Source organism: Enhydra lutris, unplaced genomic scaffold (assembly GCF_002288905.1).
Source record: "Enhydra lutris kenyoni isolate GAN:26980312 unplaced genomic scaffold, ASM228890v2 scaffoldscaffold58, whole genome shotgun sequence".
Lineage (NCBI taxonomy): Eukaryota > Metazoa > Chordata > Mammalia > Carnivora > Mustelidae > Enhydra > Enhydra lutris.
In genome coordinates this window covers 13,050,645-13,066,338 of record NW_019154142.1, presented here as the reverse complement: position 1 = coordinate 13,066,338, position 15,694 = coordinate 13,050,645, and the positions used below count along the sequence as shown (strand labels likewise).

Genomic DNA, 15,694 nt, shown 5'->3' with positions numbered 1-15,694 from the left:
GGAGAAGCCAAGGAGCCTGCTGCGGGGCTCAATTCCAGGACCCTGGGATTTGACCTGAGCCCAAGGTAGACGCTTAATCAACTGAGCCACCCAAGTGCCCTACAATTTAGGGTTCTAATCCCTTTTTTAATCATCATATTTCCCCTCCTTTTGGAGAAATGTAAATAGAGCTTGAGGACAGGTAATATTGGGTCCTTTCTAAGGCAAAGAAACTTCAAACTCAGATTTTTGCACTTAATAATAAGAACAGAATCCTAATGATTAAAAACTTCATTTTACACTCGTGTGACAAAACAGGTCCTCCTCCTTTTGGCTTGCTTTCTCACTCTTTCAAGCTTGCATTCGGATTTATCTAATATCTAAGTCGTGAGAAAATACTTAAAGGGAGAATATTGGAGAAAGAAATTCTAAACCTCATTTCCTACACCAAAACTGATTTTTAGGTAGATGCTTAAAAATAATCTTAGGAAAGAGAATGTCATTCTAAGCAGGATATTAATTCAAGCACTGATGATCCACAGTGATTACATCTAGATCGTTTCCTCAGACTTTAATAGGAATAAAGTTTGTTTCCTAACATAGATCCCCATGATATTATCACTCCCTCTCTTCTTTTTGTTCCACAGTTTCTTTTCATTTAAATCGTATAGAGCTATTCATTCTAGCATCCATATGAATCATTTTCTCTCTCCAGGGTATTTTCATTTACTCTACTCTTTGTTTAAATCAGTAGTTCTCATTCCCGACGACGTATGGGACTGGCTCCATAATTTCTGCCCCCAGTGTGAAATGAAAATAAGGATCTCTTGTTAAAAAGTTTTTAAGAATTTCAAAAGGACACCAGCACAGTACTAAACCTAGCAAGGCTTCCCTCACACTGTTGGGCCCTGTCTTCTCCATTGTATATTCTTTCCTCCTTTGTCATAAATTAATAGACCATACATGTAGCAGTTTATTTCTGAACTCTATTCTGTCCCAGTGACCTATGTGTTTGGTTTTATGCTAATACCATACTGTTTTAATCACTATAGCTTTGTAATATCATTTTAAATCAGGGACTGTGATACTTCTGGCCTTGTTCTTTCTCAAGATTATGGGGCTCTTTGAGGTAATTTTTGGTTCCACACAAATTTTTAGAAGTATTTATTCTACTTCTGTGAAAAGTGTCATAGGAATTTTGGTAGAGATTACACTGAATCTGTGGCTTGCTTTGGGGAGTATAAACATTTTAACAATATTAATTCTTCCAGTCCATGAGCACAGAGTGTCTTTCTATTTATTTGTGTCTTCCTTAGCTTTTTTCATTAATGTCTATAGTTTCCACTGTTTAGGCAGGCAGTTTATACTGATGACCCATCCCTCCTTTCCTACTTGCGTAGAGCCTGAAGTCCCACCAGAGGTAAGTGCTTAGGGTCCTCCCAGGTCTTCTCTCAGCATACTTCTTGCCGTAGGCCTGTGCATGGGCTTCTAGAATCCCTTGAATATGCGGAGCATTTTGTAGCCCTAATGCTAAGTATTTCGTTCCTCAGCCTCTTCTGTCCAGGCATTTTGGTCTCTTTCTTGTCTCTGCTGTATCTTGCACCTGTAAAGCGGCTTCCACCCTGAGGAAGCGCCTATGTAGGTGAAACAAAGGCAAACCCTTGAGCCAGTATCTTCAGGGAATCATGACACAGGTCAAAAAAACCAGAATTACCTTCTTTGAGAATTCGGCCCGTACTGTTCCCCGATACCCACAATCTGCACCAGGAATGCAGGCTGCCATCTTTGAAGCTGCTACTGAACTGCGAGTGGAAGATAGTCCTAACAGGGTAAATTGATATGACACAGAGCTCTCTGATCAAAATTCTACAGTTTTTCTCTTTATAAAGCATCTCACTGGTTCTTGTAAGTTGTTTGTTTGTTTTGTTTGTTTTTTTGTTTTTTATTAAATTCCAGAGTTCCTAAAAAGTACATTCCTAAGCTCTAACAGTCTTTTCAGCCTCTTCACTGTTTCTGGGTTTGCTTTTGCTCTACAGTGGCAGTTGGGTGGTTGCAACTTTTGCAAAGACAAAAATATTCACTATCTAGTCTTTAAGAGAAAATTTGCTTTATACAGAATTCACGTAAAAATATTTGTTTAATGAATGCATGGATTGATGGAACAGTGGATGAAATATTAACTGGAAAACAAAAATACTTTACATTTATGTTTTAGCATGATATTATCAAATGTAGATATTTACAGAGTTTTATCTGATGCTTCTGAAGCATCATATAAAAATTTAGAATTGTACTCTTAAGAGAATGGTAATTCATTGACCATTTTTAGAGTTGCTGTTTTTACCTATAGGTCACTGTTCCATACAGAAATAGTGATGGCCTCTTAAAATTAAAACATGCCAATTGGAAATATGTATTAGTATTGGGGAAGCATTCCAATTGTTACCATAAGCTTGCTTCTTTTGTTCCTAGATCACATCAAACATTATGTATTCTTAATCTACCCAGAAGTATTGCCTTTTAGATCAATAGATAGGCCATGATCAGATACAGTGAGTTGATAACTTGTTTGCTGAAGAACTACCCATCTTAGTATTGCTCTCCATGGTAATGTCCTTTCATCCTTAATCTTCCTTTTAAAAGTATAATCCTCCACTTTGCATTCTTTTGAGTATGCCAGGGCAAGATGTTGAGGTCTTTTTTTTTTTTTTTTCCTTCTCATGTTAATGTGTTAAGTTCTACAGTTTTATAGAGCTGACTCCCCTTCCTCAGGAGCCAACATCAGCAGCACCGTTGCCCCTGCCCTTCACGCCCCCCATTCATTAGCCTTCCACTTCCAATCAACTTCACAGCACCCACCTTGATCTCCTTGAGAACCAAGCTGCTCTATGATAGTATTGTTTATGATTTAATGCTTTCAGTGTGAAGACAGTGTTAGGATACACGGAGTATGTACACAAGACTAAGAAGATTGAGGGAGAGAAGTGAATCTCAGGAATACATGAACTGCTCAGTTTTAAACTTAATCTACATAATTTCATTTTAATCTGGTATTGTTGTGACCATAGTGCCTTTTTTCATTTAAGCCATAGGAATGCTATTTTTTTTAAAAGGTGTGTGTGTGTGTGTGTGTGTGTGTGTGTGTGTGTGTAAGTAAGAGAGAGAGAGAGAGAACACTATCTTCATTAAGGAAAAATCAAGAACCATTAAAAATATCTTTTAAATATTTTGATACTCTTCTAAGTTGAGAATATTATTACCTAAAGCAACTGGAGTTTCAGCTGGTTGCCATTTAAAAGTTTTTTTGTCATAGGGATAAATTCAGAAGGAGATTAAGGCTAACTGAATATTCATTTCTGTTTTCCCAAATAAATTATTTGAGGGTCACCATGTCATAGGTCCTACTCTAAAATAAGACATAATCATATGTCTAAAAAATGTACTATATGGCAATATTTCCCTTCTGGTAATTAATGAAACAAAGTAGCCAAGTGAATAATACAGAATACTGTAAAATAGATGAGAATCCAAATTCACCACTAGATTGGGAGTTCCAGAAGGGCAGAAACTTTTCTGTGTTGCTTTGTTTTTCATTGTTGCATATCTCATGCCTAAAATGACACATAATAGTTCAGTACAGATTGGAATAAATAAATAAATTAGTTAAGTTAGCCTTATCCTTGAAATGACAAGGGATATTTTATACATTTCTAAAATTAAATTGCATTTTCATGACCCTATCTTTTGAATATCGTAAGACAGTGATAGTTCAGGGATTAACATATGAAAAAATAATTTAACTCTAGGTAAGGGCTGAAGGATATGTGAGTTATAACTTAAAAATTATGAAGTTTTATTATATTTAAATAAACCATTTTGTTCCCCTCAACCTTAAGACATATTTCACTTTTTTAGAACTTCATTTTGGTTATATTCTTTGCCAACTCCCAGTCTGATGCAGATAAAAATACATGAGTTATTGGGTTCCTTAAAACTGGGGTTGATAGTGGAAATGCTGACAAATCCTTATTACAGATGCCAGTGGAATGAAGTGCCTTTACCTCTAGCAAACGCTGATGTGGAGATTTAAGACTATATGAGAAATCAGTAAAGTTGCCCAGGAGAGTTTTATCATATTATTCATTGAACTCAGTATGTGGTACAGTAATTGCTTCTGGTACCATTTTTCTTTTCCTACATGAGGTTATTATTTATCCTTGTGCTGTATGAAACAGAGAAAGAGAGTTTAAAGGAGAGTCATAACTCGATGTAAACAATCTTGTGACACAGTGTAGCTGGAGATAGAAATCACAACTGGAAAATGGTGTCTTGCTTATCAGAATTAAATATGGGAAGAATGATATTTGACATTGTGGAGATCCATAAACACTAGAAAGATGCACTCAGACCACATTTTTTTTTCTAGTGGTATGAAAAGCTGTATGTGGTATGAAAAGTGTAAAATATATACCTAAATATATACCCAATCTCATAGGGATCAACAAACTTATTTGCCCATGACAGAAATTTTCTTATTGGCTTATACGTGATTAAAATCAAGTTAATAGGTTCACTAGTTACTAGGAAAACCTGAACTAATGAGATTTAAATAGCCTAATTAAAAAAAATTTTTTTGCTCTGCTTTTGTACCTTTTGCACAAAATCCCTCATGTGCCTCAAATATACTTCAGTAATCACTAGCTCCCATCATATTTTTCCTAATGTTCAAGTGAGTTTATGTAAAAAATATACCATAAATATTTTGGAACAAAATTTTAAATAGAGACAATGATGACTTGATAATGAAAATGGGGAAAAAGCATTTTTTTAGATAATCATATATTACTACCTAAATCTGTTGGGCTTAAAATATGCTATTTTTACAAATTCTTGAAGAACTTTTATGTTAGAAATGTGTTCTTACTTGGACAAGAGATCATTATTATGAAGAAAATGAATTTTTTGGATTATATATTTACTTCTTTTCTGCAATATTGTTTTGACTGCATTGTTCAATTAGTAAGTGTATTACCAGTTTGCATGCATGACGTTAACCTAGTAGCTAATCTCAGTTGATTGATAAAATAATAAAGTCATAGGATATATATCAAGTTACCTAATGAGCTGTGTGCAATTATGCATTCACATGGAATTTGGTAATGATCACTAGAAGCAGTTTAATGTGGAAAGTATGGTGTGGTGGTAAATAGTAAAATAGTCTGACTCCCTGGGTTGTATGCTGGCTATTGACCTTGGGCACAAGCACTTTTACCCTCAGTTTCTTCATCTGTAAAATAGAAATAATATTAATGATTTCATATTGTTATAGTGAGAAATACACAAGTTTATCCAAGGAAAGCACCCAGAACAGGGTCTGGAGCAAAACTGGTTCTTGGAAAATATTAAATAGTTCTATTACTTAGTATATAGAGCTTGATAAATGGACAATTTTTGTGACTTAAAAAAAAACAACACATCCATTTACTTATAAATCAGAAACTAAATGAAATCGAGAATGAATTTAAAAGGATTAATGTATTATACCAATGTGTTTCTTTTGATTCCCATTCCATTAGCCCCAAATACTCGGGCTATCCCCTCTTCTGTAGGGGCATATGCTAAGTTCTCAAATCTCTAACTTTCTGCCCATGGGTTAGGAACTTGAGGATATGTGACCACACGGACCCAATTCTCATAGGAGAATGTATCTTTTTTATCATATTTTGTTTCAAGTTCAAGTTCCCTTGGCTTCCCCAGTTGAACAGAGTAATCTATTTCCACTCAATTCAGTATAGTAGTCATTTTATTTGTAAGCCTGCTTTGTGCCTGGTGATGATTTTGGTGTTTTTGATGGAAATTTAAGTAATTACCATGCCATATAAACTGCCCAAGAAATATCTTCTGAACTATACATATATGTATATATCAGCAATTACTGCTCAATAAAATAAATATTAAAATATTCAAAAGTTTTCAAAAATTTTCTGTGGAGGAACCAGAAAAAGAAACACCTGAATATCCCTAAAATGTAAATACCCAGCAAAGAAAGCTGTTTAACTGCAAGGCTTCTTCCTCTTCCAAGGTAACAAGGGCATTTAAATTGTCATTCATGGAAATGTGTTATCTAACTTAAAAGACTAGCATGCCACTAAGAGTAGAGAGGAATGATAGTATTATTATCCAAATAACAACTGTAGGGGAGGAAGAAAACCATATTTATCACATTGGTAATACTTTCTGTGCCCCTAGAGAATTAATTTTGTATGTAATTATATAGTACTTAAAAATTAGACAGGAGAGCGCCTGGGTGGCTCAGTGGATTAAAGCCTCTGCCTTTGGCTCAGGTCATGATCTCAGGGTCCTGGGATCAAGCCCCTCATGGGGCTCTCTGCTCAGCAGGGAGCCTGCTTCCCTTCCTCTCTCTCTGCTTCCCTTCCTCTCTCTCTGCCTGCCTCTCAGCCTATTTGTGATCTCTGTCAAATAAATAAATAAAATCTTAAAAAAAAAAAAGACAGGATTCTTACTCTCCTTTACCTTAGGTAAACCCAAATACCCAGCTGTGAATTTATAGCTAAAAATTAATTTCTGATACTTGTGTGCTTGACATAATTCCATTTAAAAATCCAGCATATGTAGATTTTCTATAAATGCTCTTATGGTATAGAAAGCAACATAAAATAATGGGAAAATTATGTATTTTGAAATTTGGAAAACCTGAGTTTTTAGTTTTGCCTCTTTTTAGCTTCCTTTTATCTCTTCTTAGCTATGTGACCTGGGAAAATTATGTAGCCTCTCTGAAAAATGACAACTAATAAAAGAAGCTAGTGAAATAGTCCTACTGGTAAATAAAATAGTCCAACTAGTAAAACAGTTGAAATAGGAAAATAGTTCTAATAAAACTCCATTCAAGCATATGAAAAGATGCTCAATATCATATGTCCTTAGGATTTTTTAATTAAAGCAACAATGAAAAACCACTACATACCTATTAGAATGGCCAAAATCCAGAACGCTGGCAACACCAAATGCTGGTGAGGATGTGGAGCAATAGGAACTCTCCTTCATGGCCAATGGAAATGCAAAACAGTACAGCCGCTTTGTAAGAAGACTTACAAATATCTTTGTAAGATATTTGGTGATTTCTTACAAAGGTAAACATACTTTTATCATATGATCTAATAATGGGATGCATTGGTATTTTTCCAAACAAGTTTTTTTTTTTTTTTTTAAGATTTTATTTATTTACCTGACAGAGAGAGAGCACAAGCAGGCAGAGAGGCAGGCAGAGAGAGGAGGAAGCAGGCTCCCTGCTGAGCAGAGAGACAGATGCGGGGCTCGATCCCAGGACCCTGAGATCATGACCTGAGCCGAAGGCAGCAGCTTAACCCACTGAGCCACCCAGGCGCCCCCCAAACAAGTTTTATCAAATTTATATTTGTACAAATACCGGCACATGGATGTTTATAATAGCTTTATTCGTAATTGACAAAACTTGGAAGCAGCCAAGATATACTTTAGTAGGTGAATGGTGAATGGATAAATAAAACATGGTACATCTAGACAATGGACTGTCATTCAGCACTAAAAAGAAATGAGGTATCAGCTATGAGAAGATATGGAGGAAACTTAAATGTATATTACTAAGTAAAAGAAATCAATATGAAAAGGCTGCATACTGCTTGAATCCAACTATATGAATTCTGGTAAAGAGAAAATTATAGAGACACTAAAAAGATCAGTGGTTACCAGATGTTAGAGGGGAGAGAAGCATGAATAGAGCACAAAGGATTTTTAGGGCTGTGAAACTCTTCTGTGTGATACCTCAATGATGGACTACAATGTATCATTCTGTATCTGTCAAAACCCATTGAAAGTACAACCCCAAGAATGAACCCTAATGGAAGGTATAGTCTTTGAGTGGTAATGATGGGCACCTGGCTGGGTGGCTCAGTTGGTTAAGCAACTGACTGTGGATTTTGTCTCAAGTCATCTCAGGGTTATGAGACTAGGCCTGCATTGGACTCCACACAGAGTGGGGAGTGTTGTTGAGATTCTCTCCTCCTCTCCCTCTGCCCCTCCCTATGCTCATGGCTCTCTCTTTCTGAAACAAATAAATAAATCTTTTAAAAATGATGTAACAATGTAGACTTATCCAAAATAACAAATGTATCACTTTGGTGGGGGATGTTGATAGTGGGGGAGGCTAGGTATGTGTGGAGTCGGGGGTATATGGGAATTCCTTTCCACTGAAACTTACTGTGAATCTATAACTGTGGTTCAGTTGGTTAAGTGTTCGAATTTTGATTTCTGCTCATGATCTTGGGGTTGTGGGATTGAACTTTCTGTCAGGCTCTGTGCTGGGCATGGAACCCACTCTCTCCCTCTCCCTGTGCCCCTCCATCCTCCCACTCTAAAAAAATGGAAAAAAAGTCTATTAAAATCCATTGAAAATTATTGGGAAGCTAAAAATAATAAAATAATATTAAGAAGATGTTATTTATTAATTTCCATTGATTCAATTCTCAAAATAATTATAAAAGCATTGTTAAATCTACTTAGAGATGAGAAAATTGAGTCAGAGAATTCACTAATTTATCAATCATTTATTCCCCTAATATTTACTTAGCATTTACTATGTGCCAGGCAGTGTTAAGCATGGGAGAAACTAAAATGAATCAATATGGATGTTATATTCCAAGGAAGTGAGACAAACAAAAAGTAAGTCAACAAATAAAATAACTTAAAAATGAATTAATTGAGGAGATAAAGTGTTGAGATAGGGAATAATAGGAATCTCTTTAAATTAGTTCAGGAAAGGTTTCACATTTAATTTGAACCTTAAAGGAAGGAAGGGAGCTCACCATTTGAAGAACATTATAGGCACATAGTACAATATGTTAAAAGGCTCTGAGGCAGAAACTTGCTTTTTATTTGAGAAACTGAAAGAAAACAGACTATTTAGAATTTAAGGAAAAGATGAGATTGAAGAGGGAAATGTGTAGACTATAAGACTTCATAATGAAAAATTTATTCATTGAACACATTTCCTGAGTGTGGTTAATGACGTATATTAATGAATGCAATCTCCAATGTCCTTGCACTCATGAAAGAAATACACAGTCCCCAAAAAGTTAATTTAAATATTAATAAGTAAACAGATAAATAAATAATAAAACTTCATATTAAAGTAAATGCAATGGGAAAAACAAAACATTTGCAAACAAAGCAATAACTTATAAGGAAACATATATATTTATATATTATAAATATGCATATTATATATATATATATATATGTATATACACACACACTATTTATATCTAGTGCTGAAGAAGCAATATTTGAGCAGAGACCTGAATGATGAGAATGATCTTAGGAAAGATCTTTCCAGTCAGAAATTGGGGGCAAGGAAGGTAAGGCAAAGACCTCAAGTCAGGAATGAGCTTGGCAAGTTTGAGGAGCAGAAGGAAAACTAATATATCTGGAATATAATGAGAGAGGAATGAAAAGCGAGGGTCAGAGAGGAAAGTGTGTAGTACTGTGACCACCAGGGTAAGCAGTTTTGCCTTTTTTTTTTTCCCCCAAGTTTCAATAAAAAGCCACTATTGGGTTTTAAGCAGATGCATGATGAAATAATGTTTAATTTTTAAAAGATCACTATGACTTTCTATGGAAAATTGAGTATGGGAGCATAGAAATGGAAAGTAGAAGTAAGAGACTACAATAGGAACCTACAGGGGAAATAAAGGTTACATGAACCATGTTGAAAGCAGGGGAAATGGAAGGAACTTGATAGGTTTTCAGGATTTCCAAAGGATAGAATGGAGAGTTAGAGTGATTTCCTGGTTTTTGACTTGATCAATTTTATGAGTGCTGGACTCATTTGCCAATGTGAAAACAAGTGGTAAAACAGATTTCAGGGGTCATGGCAAGGAAGTTAAATATTATTCTAAATGCATTGGGTCATCTATTAGTTGGTTTGAAGTAGTAGTGGAGATATAATTACATATATACTTTAAGATCTTTTGTTGCTCTTTAGTGAATGAACTAGAAGAAAGGGAAGCAAGTACGATGCCTCAGTAACTGGTTTGAGTAACTGGGTAGGTGATGGTGTTATTTTTTTTTTTTTAAATCAGAGAAAAGGTATACAAGTTTTAAGAAAAAGATGAATTCCATTTGGGGCACACTAAATGTGAGATATCTATGAGACATTAAGTGGTACCAACAAGTGCTTGCTGAATATGTGTGTCTAACGTTTACTAGGAGAGGTCTGGGTCAGGTATATAAATTTTGGAATCATCAGTTTAAGATGTTATTGAATTTAGGGGTGCTGGGTGGCTCAGTGGGTTAAGCCTCTGCCTTCGGCTCAGATCATGATCTCAGGGTCCTGGGATCGAGCCCCACATCGGGCTCTCTGCTCAGTGGGGAGCCTGCTTCCCCCTCTCTCTCTGCCTGCCTCTCTGCTTGGATTGCTCTCTCCTTGTCTAATAAATAAAAGCTTAAAAAAAGATGTTATTGAATTTAATATGTGTGGGTAAGGTCATTTAGGGACAAATTTAAAAAAAAAATGGAAAGGGGTCTATAACCAAGCGTAGAGAATCATCAACATTTAAAATAAGGTAGAAAAACAAACAAAAAAACCCAAAACAAAAAACACTAGCAAAAGATCCTGAGAGGAGTTCCCATTGTGGTAGGGGGGATGCCAAGGAAGAATGACATGCTTAGAGAGGAGAGTGTTAAAATGTGTGTGTGGGTGAGCGGGGAGGGTGACAGTTCATTTTGCAAATGCAGCTGAGAGGCTGAGTAAAAAGAGAATAGAGCTACATCTCTTGGATTCAGCAAATTGGAGGTCCTTAGTGTTGTGTCAAGATCAGTTAAGTGAAGTAAGTCTAGAAGTCACTCCAGTGGATGGACAGATAACTGGAACATTAAGGTAGCATGTGTAGACAAATATTTCTGAATAGTTGTCTATAAAGAGAAACAGAAAAATTAAGCTGTGGCAGAAGGGGGTCACAGGACTAAGTGAAGGCTATTGGAACAAGTATATATACTTTGAAAATGATTCCATGTGAAGGGACAGATTGGTTATGGAGAAGATACAAGATAACTCAGCTAATCAGGACTTGGAGCAAGTGAAATGTGGTGGGAATATACTATGTTTCATCCTTTTTGTCCCCAGATCCATCCTCCACTTTTCTTCACTCTATGGTCTGTCCCAGGTGTCTGATTTGTGTGGATTACATCAATAGACTCATGTATCCCCTGGCTTTTGATTCAGTTTAACCAGTGGGAAGCCCCAGCAAGAGATCAAAGGGAGGGAGACAAATGAGGTCATGGTTTCTATCTCCATGGAAACATTCTGTAGTTAGGTTAGACCGGTTGTATTTCTCAGATGAAATCACTATGCTCAAAGTGGCATCCTGTTTTGGAACCCTGACTAATACAAAAATCAGAATATAATTATTAGGACTGGCCCAATAAGCAGAGTTCTAGTTCCTCTATAGCAGGAGACAAAGAAAGAGAAAATGAATACAGGTAGATGAGTTTGGTGGGGTTTGCTGTGGGCATGTAAGGGCATGGCATGTCATTGCTTTTGTTTTCTTACTAAAGTGATCAATTAAGTATTAGAGTAGAGGGTTGTGAGGTTAAAGAAAAATGAATAAAATGTTCACCTCGTAGAGTTTGGAAATAGATCCTACCATAAAATGTTTGAGGGTATTAATTGTGAGCATAAACAATTAGTATTCTTTAGCTTTTTGGGAGTAGGCATAGAGGAAAAGAAATGTCATGTAAGGCATATTTTTTTGTAAGGCCAAGTACTCCAGCACAAAAGTGGTGAAAGTCTTGAAGATGTGTATAGCATAGAAATTATGCTAATGGACCATGAGACCTAGGCCAGACAAGGTTTGGAAGTCAGAAGTGAGGTTAAAAGGGGATTGATGGATAGTGGGAAAGTATAGGGGTCACTGAGTTAGAGATCTGTATAGGACCAAAGAATGGTAGGCATGGGTGTGATTGAATAATGAGCTAGATGAATGGGCCTTAAAAAATCTTAATATAGAGATAGATCATTTTCTGACCATTGCAGAGTGTAGCTGTGGTAATGGGAGAGGGAGGCTTATTCCAGTGAGGGAAAGGATTTGGCAATGAGGGGGTAAAAGGACTGAGACACCATGTTGGATGCTTCTTGTAGGTGGATTTTGAATACATAAAGAATAATGGTAAGAGTCGGTAAAGAAAGCAAAATTGTCATCCAGTAGGTAAATATTTGAGAAGTAAAGGCTTCCCTTCCCACTTAGTACATCTTCTGGTTCAGATTTCATTGGATAACAGCAACTGTAAAGAGAGAGAGCATGGTATAGTAAAATGGCATGAGCCTTAGAGGAGCAGAAGCATGAAGGAGGGAAGAAATGATCTGGGGTAGCAATGAGGGGCAAGGAGGACACCAAATGTGCCTTTGTACCTGAAGGATGGGAGGCGATGATGATCTCCATGAAAGAGGGCTGAAGGAGAAGCACTGTTATTGGGATATGGTCCAATAAAGCAGAAAGATGAAAGGGCATTCCAAAAATTAGTTGAAAATGTGGAACAATGTGCTGATCTCTAAGCAGGAGTTCTGTCATACAGTGACAGTTTGTGGGAACATGAGAAGAACAGCAACTGGTCAGGCTAGAGCATCTATGAAACAGTGGAGGGATAAGCCAGGTCTACAGGGTTGGGAAGAAAGATGGAATTAGTCTTGTTTCTGAGATGTGTATTGGCAAGAGGACACATCATATCCAAAATGAGGTGTAATGACCCTCATGGGATGATTGTTGTTCTCCAGAGGTTGGGAAGAGGGTAATCACCTTTCTAGACAGACTGGCATGGCAACCTCCTCTAAATTTTCCACTCCACAGTGTCTTTCCCTAAGAGAGCGCCTTCCAGAGCCTTTACCCATGGTCAGATATTAAGTAGTAGAGCCAGTTGCACTCTGGTTTACTCACAGGATACCATGTTCTTCCTGCCCCACAAAAATATGTTAACACATGGATTCTCTTAGTACTTAATTAAACATATGAGTTTTTAACAGGGCCTGTTGTGCAGAGCCTGTAAGGCTCCTCACTCTCTATTCATTCTGACCTTATTCAACTGATTCCCTCACCTCCTGGATGTGACTTCAGTCACACTGATGGCAGTAGTCCTCTTTCTGGAACACTCCAGTATCATATTGGCCTCCGGGCTTTTACTTGCTGTGTCCTTGACCTGAAATTCTCTTCTTTCAAATTTTCAATGGCTAAACTCTTTCTCATCTTTTAGGTTCTACCTCATTTCTCCTCTCCTCAGTAAAGACTTCCAGACATATTACTCAATTTTGTCTTGTCCTCTTTTATCTTGCCAAGTACCTTGAAGTTGTTCTGTATCCTATTGCCCTATTTTATGCTTTTATGTCATTTATCAGCATCAGAAGTTATGTGTTCTATTTCTTTAGACATTTATTATTGATTTCTTCATCTATATCATGAACTTCATGACTCAAATTTCTCTTTTATATAGAGGAGGACTGGCTCATAGTAGGTGTTCCCTAAAATGTTGTTGTATGAATGCAGAAACCCTTGATAAATGTTGTTTCTTTTTCTATATTCCAAAGTAAGTTACTTTTTTTCCCTATAAATATAGTAGTTATAATTTTCATATTTGTTAGAACAAAATGTGGTAATATGTAAGAGTCCCTACTCCAGTTTTTAGAGCATAGTAGGCAATTAGGCAGTGAGTTTTTATCATTCTTTCATCGATACATCCCCCTGAAATAGTACAGCAGATATTGAATAAATGATGTGATTCAAGTTGGGATATTGCAATCATGTGAAATTGGATCTTATGTTTACTTATTTTATAACATATATGTTATTTTTCACATATGATAGAAGATAAATAATATCATATTTTTATTATATAGTCATGATGAAATTATTATAGTCACATATTCTCTTTTGAAGTACAAATATCCCCAAAGTAGTCTGCCTTAAGATTTCACCTTATATTAATTACAATTAACAGAAAATAAAATTGACTATTATTCTAAATTAATGTGAAATATTCTGTCTTCTAAGGAAAGTTACAATTCTCATAGTTTTACGATTAATTAATACCTCCTATCTTCATGTTTACTATTTCCAGGAGGAACCCTATGTCCTGTTTAAGAAATCTGACAAGCCTCTCTATGGGAATGACCGATTTGAGGGCTACTGCATTGACCTCCTCAGAGAGTTATCGACAATCCTTGGCTTTACGTATGAAATTAGACTTGTGGAGGATGGGAAATATGGAGCTCAGGATGATGCCAATGGACAGTGGAATGGAATGGTCCGTGAACTGATTGATCATGTAAGTGTCTTTTCTGATTATTGTCATTACCTCTGGTAGTTTGCTAAAAGATTTACTTTTAAAAATTTTTTGAGGGTCAGGGTTTAATGACAAAGAGCAATAATATATTTCAAGTATGTATTTTCTTAAATAATAAAGCAGATATTATTTTTGCCCTTAAATATAAAGAATCTAAGAGGGATGTTTGGTTCTATTAGAAAGAGGTGTCTGTTATAAATTAACTAGTATGTAGTGATTTAATACCTTAAAATATTTAGTCCTAATTTACAAATTATAATGTGGGTGCCCAGCAATTTATTTCTTTTTCACCTTTATAATGCTAAGTTCATAATCAACAATAAGAATGAGTGATGCAAACTCTAAATTTTGTGATAAAAATTTCCTAAACTAGGATAGGCTACTTCTTATCTTTATTTTTTTTTATTTTTTATTTTTGATACTTCTTATCTTTAGAGGATAGGATAGTTCTTACTTTAGAGTAGAAATGAAAGCAATCCAAAAGGATGGAATATGATACTGTATAAAAATAATGCAAATGTATTAAGCATATGGAAGCAGGAGGATAAACATTTTATTTATTTATTTAGTTAGTTGAATAAGCCAGACATTCCTTCTTTGGCATTATTTCATAACTTATAATTTTATCATTGATAATTTTCATTTATTATGAAGGCATTATTTCATAATTTCTCAGTCAGTAGTGTCAATTAATTCATCCCTTTGAAATATGCTCTTTTATCTTAAAAAATAACAACTTTGCATTTGGTTTTGTGTTTTGTAACATTTAAGTTTATTTTGACATTTTCCGTAATATTAAGGCATGTAATTCTTGCTAAATATTCTATAAAATAACAAAATATACGTTCCTTTAAAATACAATGTGAACTCTACCCTAAATAAAAGTTCTTATTAATGGAAGTAGCATATATAGGCAATTTTTGCAGCATTTTGAAATACTTCATTGCTATTAATTACAACACTTATTATCAAGAGTAAGGGAATAAGGGAGATCTGAATCTATCTATATGTGTGTATGTATGCATGTATGTATGTATCTATCTAACTATATTTTATCTTTCTATCAAGAAGGAGATATTAGGCTTTGGTTAGAAGCAGAATAACAATAAAAATAAACAATCATTTTTAAAATATATTTTTTCTTTTTTTTTTTTTTAAGATTTTATTTATTTACTTAACAGAGAGAGAAATCACAAGTAGGCAGAGAGGCAGAAAGAGAGAGAGGGGGAAGAAGGCTCCCTGCTGGGCAGAGAACCCAATGTGGGGCTCGACCCCAGGACCCTGTGACCATGACCTGAGCCAAAGGCAGGGGCTTAACCCATTGAGCCAC

General features: G+C 35.6%; 1 protein-coding gene across 2 annotated transcripts in view; it reads left to right on the top strand.

Annotated features, from left to right (window-relative positions):
* LOC111158270 (glutamate ionotropic receptor kainate type subunit 2) overlaps window positions 1-15,694 on the top strand; it is a 655,816-nt gene that overhangs the window by 439,011 nt on the left and 201,111 nt on the right. For both annotated transcript variants that reach the window (XM_022520192.1, XM_022520193.1), the window contains exon 10: window positions 14,140-14,346. In XM_022520192.1, the coding sequence (XP_022375900.1) occupies window positions 14,140-14,346 (207 nt within the window). The remainder of the gene's footprint in view (window positions 1-14,139; window positions 14,347-15,694) is intronic.